General features: G+C 36.6%; 3 protein-coding genes across 4 annotated transcripts in view; all 3 read right to left on the bottom strand.

The window, feature by feature from the left end:
• The window catches only part of zmiz1a (zinc finger, MIZ-type containing 1a), a 194416-nt gene extending 185951 nt beyond the window's left edge, over positions 1-8465 (bottom strand). The window contains exons 1-2 of one of the 2 annotated variants that reach the window (XM_089117099.1): positions 8211-8465; positions 5997-6161 (exon numbers count right to left, since the gene is read on the bottom strand). The gene's annotated coding sequence lies outside the window, so the exon portion shown is untranslated. The remainder of the gene's footprint in view (positions 1-5996; positions 6162-8210) is intronic. The other variant, XM_089117098.1, reaches the window with a different exon arrangement.
• A 4178-nt stretch (positions 8466-12643) lies between these two features.
• Positions 12644-16124, bottom strand: rps24 (ribosomal protein S24). The gene is made up of 5 exons (XM_039672510.2): positions 15991-16124; positions 15293-15358; positions 14986-15195; positions 14335-14448; positions 12644-12721 (listed from the first exon to the last, which is right to left on the bottom strand). The coding sequence occupies exons 1-5, from the start codon at positions 15991-15993 to the stop codon at positions 12719-12721; spliced, it is 396 nt and encodes a 131-aa protein (XP_039528444.1). The 5' UTR covers positions 15994-16124; the 3' UTR covers positions 12644-12718.
• Positions 16125-16696: 572 nt separating this feature from the next.
• qrfpra (pyroglutamylated RFamide peptide receptor a) lies at positions 16697-20090 on the bottom strand. The gene is given in 7 exon segments (XM_039672511.2): positions 16697-17095; positions 17098-17415; positions 17511-17608; positions 17777-18012; positions 18762-18823; positions 18916-19074; positions 19405-20090. Coding segments are annotated over 7 exon segments (1269 nt in total). The 5' UTR covers positions 19745-20090; the 3' UTR covers positions 16697-17039.
• Positions 20091-20720: the final 630 nt, after the last annotated feature.

Genomic DNA, 20720 nt, shown 5'->3' with positions numbered 1-20720 from the left:
TTGGGGGATATTTGGGTTGTTTTCTTCATGCCTCATGCTTTTTTTCCTTTGTGATTGGGAAGAATCGCAGCCTGAGCCGAGCTTGGGATTCAGCACACATGATTAGAATTCTACCAACCCTGCTTGGCCTCTGAAGCAAATAATTTGCCAGGTCCTGAGGGGGTTAAAGGCAACACATTTTACATATTAGTATCTATCAGCTGACACAATGCAAGGGTAGTGATGCAGATACAACAGACTGCTGCTTGAAACAGCAGCAGCACGTATAAAACACAAGTCGCTAAATGTTGTACACATAAAATAACACATCCTTGCCCTTTAAAGGCACATTTCACACAAAAATGATAATTCACATCCTTTCACAAAAATTAAATCCATTCACAAAAATAAAAATTCTGTTGTATGTTTTTTCAGTTTAAAAAAAAAAAAAAAACATCAATCGCACATTTTTGAAGAATCATTGGCTCTAACTCTAGAACAGTTCATAGTGCCAATTACAAAAAAGATTTGTGTGATGGACAGGCTGACATTTAGGATTATTTACAGGTAATCTTGCCTTCCCATAGAACTCATGTTTAGCCTATATGTTCATGTCCATAATTTAAAAATGACATATCCAACATGCTCTCACGACTAATTTGTACGAGGCGATATATATAGTTATAATATAGTTATAATATCGATATATATCAATATAGTTAAAGGTGTACTGGGGTAAAAGGTGCATTTGACTGTATTCTCTTTTAAACCACTAGACTAATTTTTGGAAAATTTGCCTGATCCTTGATCTGATCATGGACAGAAAATATTTAATATTTCATGTTTTTTAAAAATGTTGTAGATTTATGTAGCAAATGAGAATTGATACATTTCTAAATTTTTGTTAAAGGTTTTCATTTTTGTTCAAGGTAATTAAAGCAACAATTTTTCAATAACAGAAGAGAATGCAAAAGTATAGTATTTGGTAGGTGAACTGTTCTATAGTTAGAGCCAATGATTCTTCAAAAAATGTGTGATTTATGTTTATTTTTGGGGAAAAACAGTACGTGAAAAGTCGTTATATGAATGCAAACATTTATAAAAGAGTAGGCAAAAAGTGCTTGGATGACCTACTACTACTGCCAAGATTCTTAAGTGAGCATTTGATGAACACTTTACTACCCCATTAGGCCACGGGAGAGGAGTTGTGAATGGCAGTAAAATAAGGCACCGACACTGACAGTCACATGACAATGACTCTATGGTGGATGTATATCCGGATTTCACTGATATACATACTATTTAGAACATTTTAATAGTCACAAATATTTTTATTCAAATGAACCTACTTAGTATGTAAATTCATATGCATGGTTAGAATATGGTGCACGTTTTTTTAGAGCTTATGTTTAATGATTGTTCAAAAATGTCCATTTTTGTGTTTAACAGAAACAATTAGTACGGATTTGGGATGACATGATAACGAGAAAATAATGACAAATTTTGCTGATATATCAAATCCACTTAATCTGATTTTAAGTGCTGCACATGTGAATATAAATCTCTTTTCTCACTTCAATCTCATAAACCTAAAGTTGTATCAGGAATATCTTTGTCAAGGCATTGTTTGACATGTGGCATCCCGGTAATCACCACTGCCAATCCTCAACAGTGAGCGACCATTACAAGCTAAGCCATGTGCCGAAGCATCAAAACCAAACCTGGAACTGACTTTGTGTACTGCTTGAAGAGGTGGCGCTGAATTAAGGATGACATCTCATTGGAATTTCTGGACAAATACCAACACACAGTTTGATGCACTTCAGCAAATCTGGACACATTGACACTGACACACTCTTTGGCTAGGGGATGTCCCTGGTCTGTAACAAAGGTACAGCGGCAAAACATTAGTCTCTGTTTCTCTTTCTATACACATAAGCCCCTGGAGAAGGGCAGGCACTGCCCCGCCATCTGCTAACTGCGTCTGGAAGAGCCAGAATGGCTGCCAGGACCCAGATGACAGAACTGGCCAGTACAAAATCCATGCATGATAAACCTGCAACAGTGCCTATTACCTCTTCCACACTATTCAATTTGTGATGCTTGGAGCAAGGAGAATAGTGAATAGGCTCTAATTGGTACGTACATCAATAGGATGTCAGATATATATTCACTTGAACAAGCTGGATGCAACTCCATTAAAAATTGAGAAATTTACTAATTAAACTACTAATTTAAAGACGATCATTATGTATATAAAAAACAGTGCTTTTTTACATTTCTTGCAAATTATGCATAGCCTGTATTTAAGTCGTTGGGCATTTTCAGTGTTTAAGAAGAGAGGGCTGGGGCTAAATAGTTCTTGTTGGGCTGATGTCGCATGAAATGGCAACAAATCAAAAGAGAGTCTTTTTAAAGAAAACAGACAGCAGATCATTGCAGACGTTCTAACCAATTATGAGCATATCTTCTCTTGTTGCACTCTATTTTCCCCTTTATTTTCTTCCTGTCTTCTCTTCATTCTCTGTGCACCTCTTTTGGCATGGATAAAGCAATCTAATGAAAGACTACTCCTATGAGATCTCTTTATTTTGCACCTTTGCAAAATCGGGAGGAAAGGTGGAAAGAATGAGAGATCGCAAAGAGAAAAATGAAGGGAGAAACTAAGAGAGAATGAGAGGAAAAGAGAGAATTGGGGGGTGGTGGGGGCCTGGGAGTGCACGTCAGCGCTGCTGAGAAGAACCTCATTTTCCAAGACCATCTGTTACCAGTCCCTGAGCTGAAAGCTCCATTTATGTCATTCTTACCACTGCCACACAAGCAAAGTGTCCTCTCTACTGCTGCATGCACCACAACTCTGACTCTTTCATCAGCAACTCACTGTCATTCGAACAATCGTATGGCAGATTTATAGCCTAAACATAATACAATATTTAAGCAATATCACACTAGAGTACTGTTGTTCTGAATACTGCTGTAATGTGGCTGCAGGTATTCACAGCCATGCTAATACTTAGACCAAACTGTTAGATTGTCATGGCTGATGTTGCTTTTATACAACACCAAGCTGGTAGCTAATTAGTAACATTTTACACACAATTGCCAACAGTTGCCTACTTCCGCTTCACCAAATAAAATTATGAACTAATGAATTCATAATAAAACCAGTACAAAATTGAGCAGTGCGTCTGTAAGCAACACAGTTTTTTTTAATTAATCAGTTGAGTGAATGATTCCATGACTTGCTCATATGTTTTTTTTTTTGTTTTTTTTTTTTTGTTTCGTTTTGTTTAGAATTAGTTTCTGAATTAATCAGTAGTGTGAAAGACTTGGGCTGCGTTCAAAATCGCATTCTCTCTTGAGTAGGCACTTATTTAAGTAAGTATTGACTTAAAGGGTTAGTTCACCCAAAAATGAAAATTAAGTCATTAATTACTCACCCCCATGCTGTTCCAACCCCGTAATCATCTTCAGAACACAAATAAAGATATTTTTGATTGAATCTGAGAGCTAGATCAGTCCTACATAGACTGCCTAAGGGACTGGCTCTTGACGGCCCATAAAGTCATTAAAGAAAAGGTTTAAATATTCCATGTGCCTACAGCGGCTCAATTATAAGTTTATCAAGCGACGAGACTACTTTTTGTGCGAAAAAAACATAAATAACGACTTAACGGATATAATCCGGATAACGCTCCGGATTATAAGGAACACTGTCGTTTTTTGAGAAGATTAAAGTGCACCTTATAGTGCGGAAAATACGCTAATTGAAAAGCGTTTGTACAGCGCACATCTTCCTCTGCTTGTAAACAGAAAGTTTTGCGCTTCCAGCTATATCAGCACATCATCTTATACGGTAGGGGGCGGTAATACTCCTAAGCGGTGAGCATTCGGTAACAAGAAGTAGACGAATGAGAGCGTCCTCGTCTCAGTTCTCGCGCATGCGCCCATAAGGAAGTAATGGAATAGTCGAATAAAGTCGTTATTTATGTTTTTTTTGCACAAAAAGTAGTCTCGTCACTTGATAAACTTATAATTGAGCCGCTGTAGGCACATGGAATATTTAAACCTTTTCTTTAATGACTTTATGGGCCGTCAAGAGCAAGTCCCTTAGGCAGTCTATGTAGGACTGATCTAGCTCTCAGATTCAATCAAAAATATCTTTATTTGTTTTCCGAAGATGAACGAAGGTCTTACGGGGTTGGAACAGCATTTTTGGGTGAACTAACCCTTTAAATATAAAAAAATATGTGTGTGTAGCATCCAGACGTACTACATTCGCCATGTTGTCATTATCACTTGACCAGCGTCGCTTTACTGTCATTCGTAAAACTTCTCTGTGGCCTTAATGGGATTGTAAAGTGTCCATCATATGCACACTTCAGAATCTTTTTTTCGCCTACGAAATAGTAGGGAAGTATGCAATTTCGAGTGCAGCCGCAATTTATTAATGAATGAGTGTTGTTTTAACAAATCGGATGCATGAATGATTCACTGTCTTACTCAAGACAAGAGGATGGGACGAACTGCCAAAGGCTTTTGTCTGATATCTTCATTTACTGTTCCTACTATGGAAGTCAATGAGACCAGAAACTGTCTGGTTACTGATATTCTTCTAAATATCAGAAAATCGGCTGAATGCATTTATTGAAAACGATAAAACTCAACTGTTTAACTCTGGAGGAGTTATAAAATGAGCCTATTTCCTAAAAAAGTGGAGTATCCCTTTAAAAAGGGCTAAAATCATTTAGTGTGTGTGTGGGAAATAAGGGCTTACAATGCTTTTGGGAAATGCAAAACTTTTGAAAGTTCTTCTGAAACTCACAAACACAAAAGTGGAGTGATACAAACGGTGAAAAGTACCAGTGCTGTTGGATTGAAGCTAATAAAAATTATACAATCTTTAAAAAGTTGACATTTTCCAAAAACACATGATTAATAATGTCAGAATGTGTGTGCATCTTGATGTCCCTTACGAAAAAGAAGTTTGTTCAAGTGTGCCATACTTATTTTAAACTAAAAATAAGAAAGTATACTTTCAGTTTATTTTTCCTGTACTTCTCAGAAGTATACTATATGTACTTACAAATATACTTCAAATTACACTTAAGTGTACTTGACTTATACTGAGAGAAAAGCAAGTATATTTGTCCTGTTCTTGTACTCAATCTTTTGATCCAGAAATACTTAAAAGTATAATTGAGTATTCAAAGTATAGTTGTACAAGTAAAAAAGTAAACTACTAGTATACCTATAAATTCACTTGCAGTACACATGAGATACATGAACTAGTTGTGCACTTACTGTTACACTTATAGTACACTTAAAAATATACTTTTATGTACTAAAAGTGGGCCAATTTAGTCCCAAGCGGTATTAAAATAGTACACTTACAAGTTTACTACCAGTACATAGTGACAATAGTATACTTACTATATAATGTATACTTATAAATATACTTGAACAATACTTAAGTATACTACATAAAATGAACTTGAAATATACTTCTTTTTCGTAAGGGGTAGATCTAAAACTGTTTTATTCCTCTGCTCTGTTATCTATCTCTGATATAACAGCATAAAATATTCAAAGCAACAGCTGCCAGAACTGTACGTTTTTATATAATGGCCTGGTTTCACAGACAGGGCTTAGATTAAACAAGGATTAGGCTTTAGTTCAATTTTGACATTTAAGTAGCTTTTATAAGCATGCCTTAGAAGAAGAAAAAAACATTACTGTTGTGCATCTTGAGACAAAACAATGGCACTGACACTGTCAGCATGACTTTCAGTCAAAATATCTTAAACATGCATTTTAGTTTAGGACTAGGCTTAAGCCTTGTCTGTGAAACTGTGGGTTTAAGTCTGAAGTGTAGCGAAGGAAACATAAGAAGAGGATTGACAGTGAATAGCTGAGAAACAGAGACGAAACGCTGCAGGGAGTTAAGAAATAGGCACGGAAAATGGAAAAGGCCATACGTGCTGTGTTAAAAGCACTGCCTGAACACTGCAGTTTACCTGGCTGACTCTTTCCTATTGATGGGTGCTGGATTGTTTGCACTATACTGTGACTGAGTGAGACACTCCTTTAATCAATTTGCGGGGAGATCACGCTGTAACCTTTGCAGTGAGATGCAGGGGTGGTCAGGAGATATCGAACGTAAGGGCGCCCACACACTGTACCTGTATTGAAAAGATGTCTGGTTAGCCTAACCTGGTAACCTAACAACAAAGAAAAACTCTGTGTCTCTGTGCAAAATACTTACGGCCTGTTTAGTTATATGTTGTCACAAAAATATGTTGACTAAAAACAAATATCTATCATATAATAATATATATGTCATCAATTAAGGATTCCCTTCCAGAAATTTTTAAAGATATTAATACTTCAATATATCAAATTCAATTTATAAAAAGTGACAGTAAATATTTTCACATTGTTACAAAACCAGTTGTTCTCATGCACCGGTAGAAGTCTGATTTCCTCGGGCTAGTGTTTAACTTGCTTAACCACTCAAGGCTAATTGTCAGCAAAAAGTTGAATTTTAGCATCGTCATCACATTGACTATGACCTTTTAAAAAAGAAATTTGCATAGAAACAGAGGTCCTTGATGACAAAAGATGCATGCAGATTACTGTCCTTGAGGTTACAAATTTAAAGAGGTTTGGCGATGGCTGACAACCTGAGGAAAACTTAATTTTATGTTGTGATGTGACCCTTGCAATATGACTTGACAGCAGATCTTTATCACCTCTCTCTCTCTATCTATCTCTCTCTCAGAGAAACTGAGCTTGTGACACACTTTACTTTGACCAACTCTTAAGTAGGTCGAACGAGTTGAGACGTCCTTGGCGTCTGTCTCAGTGCGCTATGAAGAACAAAACACTAGGTCTCCTTGACTTTCCTACTGTATTTTCAGTCAGAAATAATTTCTATTCACCACCCATTCTGCATCTGTGAAAATTATCTGTTAGCGTTCAGTCAGGCCTACATATCCCACAACCGGTATCAGGACACTGGTTATTTTCTTAAAGGGTTAGTTCACCCAAAAATGAAAATTAAATCATTAATTACTCACCCCCATGCTGTACCAACCCCGTAAGACCGTTCATCTTTGGAACACATTTTTGATTAAATTCGAGAGCTGGATCACTACCACATAGGCACCCTAAGGGATTGAAACTTTACGGCCCAAAAAGTCATTGAAGAAAATGTTTAAATATTCCATGTGACTACAGTGGCTCAACTATAAGTTTATCAAGTGACGGGAATACTTTTTGTGCGGAGCCTCCCCCAAAAAATAACAACTTTATTCGACTATTCCTTTTCTTCCTTGTAGGCCTGAGACAAGAGTTCAAGAGATTTCCACGACGCATGCGCGAGAACTACGATCTAACTCTCCTCCTTCTTGTTATTTTATTTTCTCGCGCAGGCGTCGTGGAAATCTCTTGAACTCTCGTTGGCGAGTTCACATTTTCTTCAATGACTTTCTGGGCCGTCAAGTTTCAGCCTATGTGGTAGTGATCCAGCTCTCAAATTTAATAAAAAATAATATCTTCATTTGTGTTCCAAAGATGAACGAAGGTTAACTGGGACCATTAAATTGAGAGGCATATAGCCTATATACATCTACAGTTTGTGGGGGTTTAACATTTTTGAAAATAAGTCTCTAATGCTTACCAATTGCATTTATTTGAACAAATACAGGGGGGAAAGTATTATATATACCCTGGGCTATATATATGTTATTATATGATTTTTATTTATTTTTTTCTCCTGTCATGGCATTGCTGAATTTTCAGCAACCAATCTTCTTTTACACGACGGTCACGACCATTCAGAAATCATTCTAATATTCTGATTTGGTGCTCAAATAGGCTAACATTTCTTATTAACGGAGCTGAAAAAGTTGAAAGTCGGAAACTGATAATTAATAGAAAATTTCAATGAACAGCATTCATTTGAAACAGTAGCTTTAGCACTTGGCAAAGAGACCACGACAAACTCAAGTGTGTGTATACAGAGCAAAAGGAAACACGTAACGTTACCGCTACAACTATCGCCACCCACAAAGCAGCATGGAAGATATAATTCAAAGTGATATTAATGATATAGCTTTCTCATACGTGACATTCATTTAGAAAACCCAAACTGGCAGACGCCAGGTTCGCAGACGTGTTTAAGCAGGAGTGTTTTGACATATTAAATGACTGCAGACAGTGGTGCTCACCCCGCTCTGCATTCAGCCCACGTTTCCGGAACATTCTGAGCGCGCGCTCCTGTGGCTCTGCCTGACCCACCGCCAGCCCTCCTCAGATCTCATTCAAAGTGATTGTGCTGTTCAATATTTCATTGACATCAGCCTCAAAGATTGTTGCTACAGTGACACCAGAGATAATTATTTTTTACCAGTCTTTTTTGAGATGTTTTTACCCCCTCCTCTCCCTGGCTCCAGCCATTCCTGTGGAGAATTGTTCTGCATAAATCAGCTGGTGGAATATTGAATCAGCCTCACCGCAGGGAATGTGTTTTTGTGTGTGGTGTTTGTGACTGATTATTGCAACGAGTCAATGCGCAAAACCAGGCAAACAGCGCCGCGAAGTGGACAGTTCAGGAATACAAAACACTACCATTCAGTCATCGTTTAGTCACCTTCATGTCGTTGCAGGCTAGCTATTTTTATTCAACGGAATTACAGAATAAAACATATATTTTGAAGAGAGTATATCCAAAATAACATCGGAGACCACTGACTTTTGTTTCGATTAGGAGAAAAACACAGTCTACAGGTTTTTAACGACATGAGGGCGAGTAGCTATGAGGGCTATTTAGTGCAGTGATTGACGTATTATCTTAACTGACGTAGAGGTTTGAAATCAATCAGGTTCAGTGTAACAGATTATCTGCGTCGTACAGTAATCATATTGCGTGGAAAGAGCGCCGCCATTTGTAGCGTCACAATATAATTATAATCATATTGCCCAAGGTAAGGACATCTGCCAGGCAAATGAATGCATAGTGCAATGCAAACTTCTGAGATCCTTGGGGAAACACTATTGTTATCCTCAAGCTGTGATTGTGTGCACATTTAATAGCTTTTTACAGGCATGCTAATTAACTAATCTTTTAAAAAAAGATGTCGAACAGGTCTTGCACGACCGTTGCATAATATCCATATTAATAAATCAATTTTGGCAATCCATCCCCTAAACAACTGTTTGGAGGGAGTTCAGTTTAGTCTACATGCCAAAGAAACATTGAAAACAACAGCAGATCGTTTGTTGTTTGATCTGCATCTACAAATGAGACCAATTAGTGTAAAGAAATAGGCAATGCTATTACATTATGCAGTGATATGCCTAAAAGTGTTGTATCACAATCACAGTGCATGCTTAGTGCTTTGCAATACACCTGTGCATGTTGTCAATAAAATATTCCTCTGAGAAATGCAATGCTCTGTGGAAGGAACACAAAGGCACACAATCTTCAGATTTCCCCCTCAGGTTCACTGTTTTTATGAATCACAAATCACTAGGCCAACACAGCTCTCTGCAGACAGGGGCCCGGGGTTACTGTGGTTACATGGGAACCCTGCAGACATCATTTGCACAAGACTGTCAGAGACTGTTAACACCCCACCCCACATCAGGAGACCTTGAACAGGTCAGTGCTGCTAATTAATTGCATTGACACATATATAAGAAGACTTCAGCTGCCTACACAGATTCTTTAAATTAACTACATTGTATATATAAGCACACAACCCCATTCATGTCTTCTATCATACATCTGCCGGATCGAGGGTCCACAGTTTGAGTTCTTTCGTGGACCCACAACAGGCTGCAATGCTGTAAATCGATATGAGCTGACAATTGCTTTGCACTGGAATCTTTGTAAGTTTAGGTTGACTGGTAAAATTGGTTTAGCGTTTTCTTGCTCAGTTTGTGGCATCCAGACATTTAAAGGTATGGTAGGTCATTTCAGAGCGCCTCTAAAGCCACGCCTCCTCCACATGAACGCACAAAGAGCAGATTCTGCAAAGCAGCACGCGAGATGACTTACCACATGCCTCAAACCACATGCAATAATAATAAATGTAAATGACTTAAGTGCCTTTCACACAGGACACAGAATGCTCTGCGCCGGCCGATGAGTTGAGCGTTGCCCTTCAGATACAACGTGATTTGCGCTGCGCTATGGCATATCATATATATGTATGTATGTGTGTGTACACATATAACACACGAATCATGAGCTCAGTTCAAAACAATCTCTTATCAAGTGAAACGATCACTCATTAAAAAAAATAGTTATATCAAATTAAATACGTTTTATTTCTTGCTCTGTTCTGTGATGAGCGTTCGTGACTCTCTTGTTCAAACTCGTTTATCAAAATGAACAAATCTTTTTTCGTGTCATTTGGTTCATTCAACAAACAAAATTAACGAGTTGACTCTGGAAAAGATTCGTTCATTTTGACGAACGAGTTCGAATAGGAGTCACGAACGCACATCACAGAACAGAGCAAGGCGAAAATTTGAGCTTATAAAACTTGAACTTTGTTATTTTTTTTTTTAAATGAGTGATCGTTTCGCTTGATAAGACCCTTATTCATCGTCTGGAATCGTTTAAAGCCCTTTGAACAGTTTGCACTGAAACTGTCTTTTGGACCTTGAACCGTTTGGTTCCCATTGAAGTCCATTATATGGAGAAAAATCCTGGAATGTTTTCATAAAAAAAAAAAAAAATTATAAAACTTCTTTTTGACTGAAGAAAGAATGACATGGATATCTTGGATGACATGGGGTGAGTAAATTATCAGCAAACTATTTTTTAAAGGTGAACAACTCCTTTAAATTGATTGCTGGACATTGGTGTGATTTATCTGATTTATGATCTAGCATTGTATTAGCCCATTTATTTATAACACGTAAAGTGTCCAGTAACACTGGCAGCAACTTTACAAGGTGGCATGACAAACTTTTGGAATACAAAATTTAGTAACTAAAAAGTTTTTAAAACAACTTTGCCTCCTATTTACCATTAATCTAATTGGATATATAACCATCAATCATCAGCAACCCTATTTGAATTTTCAAAAAAAGTCATTTATTTTTTAATTTCTGCAACTGACACCCAAGTACAAACTCCAACTGCCAGATGTTACCCCATGCCTGGGTCAGAAACGAACTTTTCCATTAAGTGGCCCCTTCTAAATGATTCCCAGGGGCATTATTTAAAAAGTCCAATTTTTATGATTACCTGTTTTGTCATTTAAGTCAATTAATTAAATTTAACAAATTACTTAATTAACCAGAATACTACATAGACTGTTACCAATAAAATGTTATCATTATCAAAAGCCATTATTACACTGCAAAAGAAAAAAAGAAAAAAAAATGGAAAATGAAGCTGCATCTGAAGTTGCTAATTGCATGATCTTTTTTGTCAATTAATGCACTTGATATTGTAATAACAATTATTAATGTCTATTAATAGACTAGGCTACATACAAATGCTTTTGTATTTAGGAAAACTGCTATTCATATTCTGGCTAGACATAACAATCTAAGAACTTTGAAATTGAGACTTCACATAGCTAATATTATCATGATGTTTTAAATTATATTAACTGGAATAAACTGCATACAGAAAGGGAGTAGAGTATGTGTGAACCATTGTAAAGCTGCCGATAACTTGGGTCTAGCGCGAGTTTAAGCACTCTCACGATCTTCTGTACCACTGCACTGTTGTTTCATGCATAAATTTAAGTGCGTCTAAATTTATGTAAAGTATGTGTATAGTCAGATTAACCTTTCAAAAGGTTATCTATTTAAAGGTTTCTATAATTTGAGTAGTTTCGGTTAATGTTTATTCAAACATTTACATATGAAACACTGTGGTCTTGTGAGTTAAGACATTTCACTCCTTAGTATGTCTCCACATACAACGGAATGACAATAAAACTGCAACGAGGGCTAAAAGCCTCAGAAACAAAATATCCACAAGTAACTAATGGTCCAAAATAAATAAGACCGCAATAAGTAGGAGCGCTCAAGTGAGCAAAAAAAATGTTGTGCAAGGTTTACGTTGCATATAGCTGACTGCTGTTAAGTGTAACACAATCAATCCTGGCTTAGATATTTAACATTTGTGTTAATGAGTGGAGTCCTGTGCCATTTAACAAAGTCCCCCTAGCCAATAATTGTATCCCTTAAACTCATCTTTGATCACCAAGATGACATTTAAACTACACCCATGCTTCATATAGTATACAGTCTCAATATGCAAATTAACCTGACCTTTACCAGCTCAGTGAACCACTCGATCAACTTTATTTTGTCCTAATAAATATTTTGGGATAACCTGACTTTGAGACTCCCCTGATTCGCAGAAATTAATGATATGCTACAAGCGCACTGGCACGTTTGTGAAATAAGAAACACCAGCGATTTCAAATCACTTTTTTTTTTTTTTGCACTGCAGTTTTATGGAGAAAATACTCAGGTGTTGATTTATGAATTTGCACATGGTTTGTCTAAAAGCACATTAAAAACACCACAGACAAAAAAAAAAAAACATTAAAAACATGATTTAACACAGGATGGCTTCAGCCAACACATTAAAATCCTGCAATTCTTATTTAGCACTCAGACATCAGGATTCACTTTTTTTAAAGAATTTATTTGTTGACAATGTACAAGAACATTTTCAGGCCGATGGTCTCCCCTGAAGGTCTTACTGTAAGAGGAAAGAAAAGGCATTACAGTGAGATTTATAAAACATTCCAGACTACACAAAAAAAAAAAATCCCACATCAATCAATGACAAACACTCACTTCTAGGGCAAGTATAACAGGGACAGGTTGTTTCTTAATACTTCAGGGGATACGGTCACACTTGCAGACATGCAGTCAAGTGGCTAGTTAACCTCAAATGAGTGAAAGCTAACCACACACAGCATGCTACAAATTAGTAGCGACTTATAGCCAAATAGGCTGACTGGAACAAATTCAAGTACATAAATTAAAATAGATATGTGTGTCCATGTTAGAAACAGGATCTTTGAAACATCTGCAAGTAGGGTGAGGCATTAGGATTGAACATGCAGAGCACTTCAAGTAACTGGTAAAAGTGGATCACATCAGCACACCATGCCGATTGCCAATCTACCTTCTCCTGAAACCTTAAGCCTTTCACTTCTGTAAACATCCGAGGGAGGCAAAAGAGAGCAAAAGATTGACAAAAAGAGTGAGGACAATCAACTAACACTATCAATGTCTATAAAAAAAAAATGCTCTCTGAAATGCAGACTTTAATGCTACGCCCCTGACAACAGATTGTCGCATGAATTTGCAAATTGTTTTCAGAGAGCAATTACAATACATCTAGTTCTACAGATTACTAAATATCCCAGCACTTCACCATTAGTGACTACACTACCATCACTACTTATGGCCTATTATTTTCAACCACATACTGGTCAATAGAATTAGACATCAACATAGCAACTAAGGGTGTCACTAGATTGAAATTAATTAACAATCGTCGATGCTGCCACGCACCCATGTCACGTCCGTCCAGCTTGCCAAAAACACGCGTCTTGAAGTGCTGCGAGTCTATGGTCAACCTCCTTTAACTTAGCTACAGCCATTCAAAAGATAGTTAGGCAACTGCAGATGCAGGACACTCAGAGAGAACATGAACCCCCTCCTCTTTCATTGAAATCTCAGGTGTGGACGTTTTTTTGACTTCCAGTGAGTAACGTTGACAATGTTCAAAAAAGGAGGCAAAAAAGCCAGTTTGCAGACATCCCATGTCTTGCAGAAGTTACAGGAGTCTCCCGCATAATGATAGCGGCACCCTGATGCACGCAAATTAGTTAAAATCTCCCGTTATCTAGAGTGAGCAAGCAAGAGTGAGAAAAAAACGAGCTCCAAACCGTATTGCGTGCACGGCAGAGGGGGGATAGACACTTGCCTGTGTGCCTCATGGAGCGCATGTCAGACAGACAGCATCTTGATTGGCCGATTGATAAAGATTGAGAATCGAACCGTGTCCTTAGAATCGAAAATGTAATCGAACCGAGGATTTGGAGAATCGTGACACCCCTAATAGCAACTAAATGTTTGGAGTTAAATTTTCAGATCACTCCAGACTCTCCTTCCACAGCAGTTAGTCTACTTGTGAAAGTATTTACCTTCTACAGTCCAGATGTAGATTTGACAATGGAGGAAAGATGACAAGTTACACATTATAACTGAGACAGTGACAAAAAAACATTTATGACAGGGAGAAACAAACATGTGATCGGAAGCCTAAACAGGAACTGATAAAGCAAAACTGAATCTTACCTTCTTGCCAGAAGCACCAACAGAGGCTTTCTTGATTCCTCTAACTTTCTTCATTCTGTTCTTGCGTTCCTTGCGCTGTTTTCTGGATGTCTTTTTCTTCTCATAAAGGCCATGCTGAATAGGAGACACAACATGCCTTAAATGTTTGATTTTCAAGCCAACTCTAAATAAAGCAGCATAGTAGAACTACCAGTGCTGTAAAATAGAATTGAGATTGCAATTTAAAATGCAATTTTTAAAGTTTTGAAAGGGCTGAACAATGTTTGGCCAAACATGATTACATAACTACAAACTGACAATTAAATTAAAACAAGAAAAGTTACTTTAATACTTACTAAAATAAGTGTTTTAAAAAAAAATAACAGTTATAATTCGAAATTACAATATCACAGACTTCATTTTTTTTTTAACTAAATCAAGTGCTTTTATGCAAAAACACACAAAAAGTCCTGTTGAAATCAGCTAGGTTACAACTGCTTCTCATCACAAGTTTGGGAAGGTGTTGTATTCCCAGATGCATTACATGAGACCCAAACTCAAAGTAGAGGTAGAGCATATTTAATTAAATTGCCGCCTTTACGGCTTAATAATCACAATAAGATTTTGATTTGATAAATCGTACAGCCCTACAAGAAACTGTCAGTGGCGTACCCTTTGCAGCCTGTATTTGGGCTCATTTTTCTTGGCATAGTCCAAAGAATCGTAGATCATGCCAAAACCGGTTGTCTTGCCACCACCAAACTGAGTTTTGAAGCCGAAGACGAAGACCACATCTGGGGTGGTTTTGTACATTTTTGCAAGCTTCTCCCTGATCTCGGTTTTGGGGACTGTTGCTTTACCTGGATGCAGGACATCGACAACCTGAAACATTAACAGTAAAGAGTGAATGAGCAAACGTATTCTAAAAAAAAAAAAAAAAATCACACTAAACCATAATAAGCCAGTGTATAAAATTTACCATTTGCTTTCTCTGAAGCAGCCGGTTTGTCATAAACTTTCTGGTCCTGACAGTGACTGTGTCGTTCTGCAAAGAGAGACATTTGTTAGAACTTGATTAAAATTCAATCTAGATATACTTTCTGTTGACATATTGAGGTGGCTTGATGATAAACTTGCAGGAAGGCAATTCTCAAAGAGCAGAATTCACACCAAGTTACATGTTAACGTTAGCCACTTATATTCCTCAGCGTAGTTAAAAACCCAATATTTATTAATAGTGTTAAAATTGAAACGTGAGGATATTGTGTGAATGCAGACTAACGCTGTAACATACAGTACAAGACACTTGCAATTTATGAGCATGAAACCATGGTTAGCGCTTTAGCTAACGTTACATTAGCTTGACTGGACCCAGTACTTAAAATTGAGACCAACTAATATTTATCTAATTTCAAGTTTAAGGATACACGTTTTTGACAACTATGTAATATTTTAACGCTGCTAGCCACCGTTTTAACATTAGCACGATGTAGTAACATGACCATCACCTTTTGGTCTAACGAAAACACATCTGTGTACACTATATCTTTTAAATGAGAGTGGCAATTTATTATTATATATCTGTAGTGTGCTTCACGCTCTCGGAAACATTATAATATCGTCTGATGGAGAAGATTAAGTCAGATTTTCTTAATCATTTGTTCACAGTCGACTCACCATCTTGGCGTCGGCTCGCTCAGGGACGAGGAAAAGGAAGAAGGACCCGTAGGTGCCCGAGATTATGCCGGAGCGGTGGAATAGTATAATGATGTACTGCCTGACTGAAAAGCGAAACCAAATCAAACTTGTATTCAAAAATTGTTTAAATTATTTTCCTAAGAAATATAAGAATTAAATTGATATGTTAAAGTGAAAAGGTGTTAATTTTTTGGACATATAATAACCACCAGACCAAAAAATTTCAGCTATTTATCATTTGGAAGTCACGACTGCTTTAAATGAAAATGTTCTAGTTATCTAATTCTGAACTAACTTGTCTCATTACTAAATGACAAATAAGATGTAAAACATTATAAACGTTTTATTAAACAACGTGATGATACCATTTCTCAAAACGTTTTATTAAACAACGGGTATAATCTAATTTGTTGATGTTATGCAGTTTCGATTTTCTACAGCTAGGTGTCAGTGGCGCACCATTAAATGACATGATCGGACCTCAAGATAAAGGATTGATTTAATTAAGTAAACATAACACAATTACACATAACACAACATAAACACAATTAAGGTCAAGGAGATCAGTACGATATATCTGAGAGAATACTTTATACTTATCATATTATTTATTAGCCTATTAAAGATTAACACACATAAACATATTTTAAAATGTAGCCTATTTATTTAAGAGTCTGTTATTATGTTGGAAACATACTGCTTCTGTTATATATTATGCTTATACCTTCCAAAAGTTTGAAATTATTTTTTTTAATGAAATTAATACTTTCATTCAGCAAGGATACATTCAATTAATCAAAAGTACCAGCAAATAGCATATTGTTTCCAAAGATTTTATTTTTCAAATGCTGTTCTTTTGATCTTTCTATTCATAAAATAATCCTGAAAACATTTGATCAATTTCAACAAAAATATGAAGCTGCACAACCCTTTTCAACACTGATAATAAAAAGAAAATATTCTTGAGCAGAAAATCAGCATATTAGTACTAGGCTATTTCATATAAAAAAAAAACGCTAGATTGGATATCAGTCTCTATTACATCTTGCATGCATTCTATTGCTCTCAACAGAAATTATCTCCCAGATGACAAAGATGTTCGCATGTTTGATCTTACAGATTGCATCTGCTCAACTATATGTATTCTGGGCATGACAGAGATGTCTTCATCCTGTCTGGCAGACTTACAATAAGTTACTTTCGACTTTGAAGTTACTTTCACATCTACACGGTGACTGGACCTCCTAATGCAAAGGGAAAGAGTGGACATGCAGTTCTTCTGGAAGTTCTCATTCATGAAAGCGTAGATGATAGGATTGTTGAAAGAATTTGAAAAACCTATGGCCTGTGTGACAGCAATAATCATATTGATTGTGATGTCATCATACTTCTTGTTCAGGTAACCTGGAAACAAGAAAGCCAAGCTGATATTCGAAAGAAGACACACTTTGAGACTGTAATGTGCACAGATATTTTACTAGACACTTTGATGTACTTACTGTACTCAAACAGCATATGAACTGTATGGAAAGGTGCCCAGCAGACAGTAAACAGCACAACAATGGTGACCATCATCTTGATGGCCCTTCGCTTCTTCCTGTTGCATTAAGAGGGAGGATTACACAATGAGTGTATGATCGTAATCATTAGCAGCACTTATTTAGTCAATTATATATTAAAAAGAAAACCTTATAAAACAAGAAATAGTCTTTTAGATCAGAGGCAGTCAAATACAGCATGTGCTGAGAAGGTAATAAAAGATTACCTGGATATTTTGCAAACCTCTCTTTGGTTCATGGCATTGAGAACTGAGGAGTCCCCAACTAGTTTGCGAATCCAGAGCTCAATACCAATTCTGGTGTAGAGTATCAGCATGGCCGCAAGTGGCAGGAGGAAGAGGAACACTAGAATGAAGGTGGCATACTTCTTCCTGTGGATGCTCGAGCTCCAGCGCTCCTGACAGCATACATGATGGAGATCATACAGAAAGTCATATTTCACCTGTACACAGAGGGAAAGAACAAAGCAGACTATGAAAATATACAGTGGTGGTCAAAAGTTTGGAATAATAAAAATATGTTTTTGAAATAATGTTTCTTATTAAAGTTTATTATGCTCACCAAGCTGAATTTATTTGATTGAATAATATTGTGAACTATTATTAAATATTTTTGTGTAATTTATAATGGCAAAGCTGTATTTTCAGCATTACTCCAGTCTTTAGTGTCACGTTATTCTTCAGAAAATATTCTATTAATATGCTGATTTAGTGTTTAACTGTGATATATTTTTTTCAGGACTCTTTGATGACTAGAAATTTAAAAGATACCTTTGGTATTTGAAATATTTCTATTTTTGTAACATTATAAATGTATTTACTGTCACTTAACGAGTCCTTAAATTAAAAGTTGTTCATTAACATATTAATTAATTAATTAATTTTTAATACAGAGTTGGTGAGCATTAAATACTTTTTTTAAACATTAAAATATATGAATTATTCCAAACTCTTGACCACACCTTTGTATATACTTTTTTCCTTAATTGGACCAGAAGGCACCTAACACTTGCATTTTAATAAAAGCTAAACCCTGGGGAAATCCTCAAGTCTGTAATGGTAATACACCCACATAAATCACAGTAGGCTACATACAGTGCCTGAACGCTAACTAATGTAACAAGCTGGCTGGGATGTTGAATTAAAAGGTAATGGAATGGAATGGAAAAAAAAATATATTTCTGAGCAGTACCTCTAGTTGTTGAACAAAGAGCATTGGGGATCCAATCACCATGGCTGCAATCCAGACAACCACTAAATAGAGAAAGAAAACATTATTGAGCTTTATTAGATTTGTAATGCAAAGGATGCATTCAAATTTTAGTTCTCAGAACTACTGTACATACCAAGTATTCGGTATGCTCTTTGTGGGGTGCACTGTCTTTTGATTTTCAGAGGGTGTATAATCCCCTGGTACCTCTCTGCAGCGATGCAGGTCATAGTGAGAATGCCAGTCACAATAGCAGTGGTCTGAACGAAGGGGACTGTTTTGCACACCAACACGCCTATAATGCAAATGTTTAAGAAGTTAAATTCCTAAGACTGTCTTTAGCTTTGTAAAAAAAAAATCTTTAATTAGGCTACATTCAGTTTTTTTTTTTTTTTTTGTAAATTATGAAACAACATTGAAGATTGTTTGGAAAAACTTGGCATGATGTGTGGTTTAAATGAGGTTTTACTAACCCAATTCACTGGAATGAAACAGACTAATGTTGTCAACACTAAACAAAACGTGCAAAACAACATAGCAATTGCAAATTCACATGTGCCGGCAGCCTAAATCCTTACAAACTTTTTTTTATAATAAAAATGATTTCGAAATGACACTGACTTACCCCCAAACCACTCAGAGGAGATGTTCTGTAGCAGAGTGAACGGGATGCAGAAGAAAGATATCAGAAGGTCGCTCACGGCTAAAGAGCCGATGAAAATATTTGTGGCAGTCTGGATACCGCGCTTTATTAAGACAATATAGACAACCAGACTATTGCCGACGAGAGCCAGTAGAAAAATCACCGTGTAAACAATAACAAACGTAGTTTTGGCGCTGGCCGGTAACTCGGGGATGTAAACCAACGGCGGAATCTGGTACGTCTCAATAAACTCCCGACGAGTAAGATTGTATAATCGTAGTAGTTGCTCCAACACTTCGGGAGTAATCTTAATATCATCCATGTATTAAGCTGTTTTTTAAAATGGACTGGAAAAAAAAGTTCTACAAAGAGTTACTGACTGTTAGTCTGTTCTGCTGTGCTCGCTATACCGAATCCCTTGGTTTAGCCTATTTCATGCGACACATCGGCTGTGTCACAAAACCTATAATGAGTTGATTTGAGCGTCATAGACTGTCTGTAAGCTCAGGCTAAGTGAGGAGGATAGTGAGACCGTCATTGCTCAATAGAATCCGAAGGACATCACATTTGTACTTTTTTCTCTTTTTTTGAACATGTTTCACATTTGTAGAAGCTAGATTTAGCTATACTACAATTAAAAGTACGACTATAGCCTTTATATTAGGCTATTATTAGATGTGATTAAAATTCTATTTAGTTTCGTAAATCCAAATCTACAAATTATTGAGACATATGGGACAGAATTTTGCTTTAGAATTAAAATAGCCAAAAGAATTTGTTCTAATCAGTGAAGGATCTATAGTATTTAGGCTATTTTATTTTATCTTTATTTTTTATTATAGTGCCCCTATTGTGCTGCATATTTTAAAGGTTATTTCTTTCGTTTTAAAGTTCTCCTACAAAAGGGTTTCATGCATCAAAGGTAAAAAAAAGAAACACTTTAATTTTCTCATAATATTCATTACACATCACAACATTTTTCAATGATTCTCGACTCAGCCGAAGATTCAGGGTGCTTCTCAATATCCCTCCTCGTTTACTTGCTATATAGAACCCTGGGGTTCCGTACTTGGCCAACAGAACCTTTTACCAAAAAAAATTTGTTCTGTAGAACCATTTTGGAGTTCCATATATGAAGCGGGGGATGGAACCATTTCTGGTTCTAAATAGAACCATTTCTTCTAAGAGTGTGACTTGAGCAAGGTGTTTCCCAGTGATGCGCTACTCAGTTTGTAGTACATGAGATGTTTCAACTGTAATTCCTCACCATCAGCATTATGTCCATGAACAAACCGCTG

The sequence above is a fragment of the Pimephales promelas genome, chromosome 11 (assembly GCF_988280905.1).
Source record: "Pimephales promelas chromosome 11, fPimPro1.hap1.1, whole genome shotgun sequence".
Taxonomy (NCBI): Eukaryota; Metazoa; Chordata; class Actinopteri; order Cypriniformes; family Leuciscidae; genus Pimephales; species Pimephales promelas.
The sequence above is the reverse complement of the archived record's forward strand: the minus strand, read 5'-3'. Positions and strand labels throughout refer to the sequence as shown.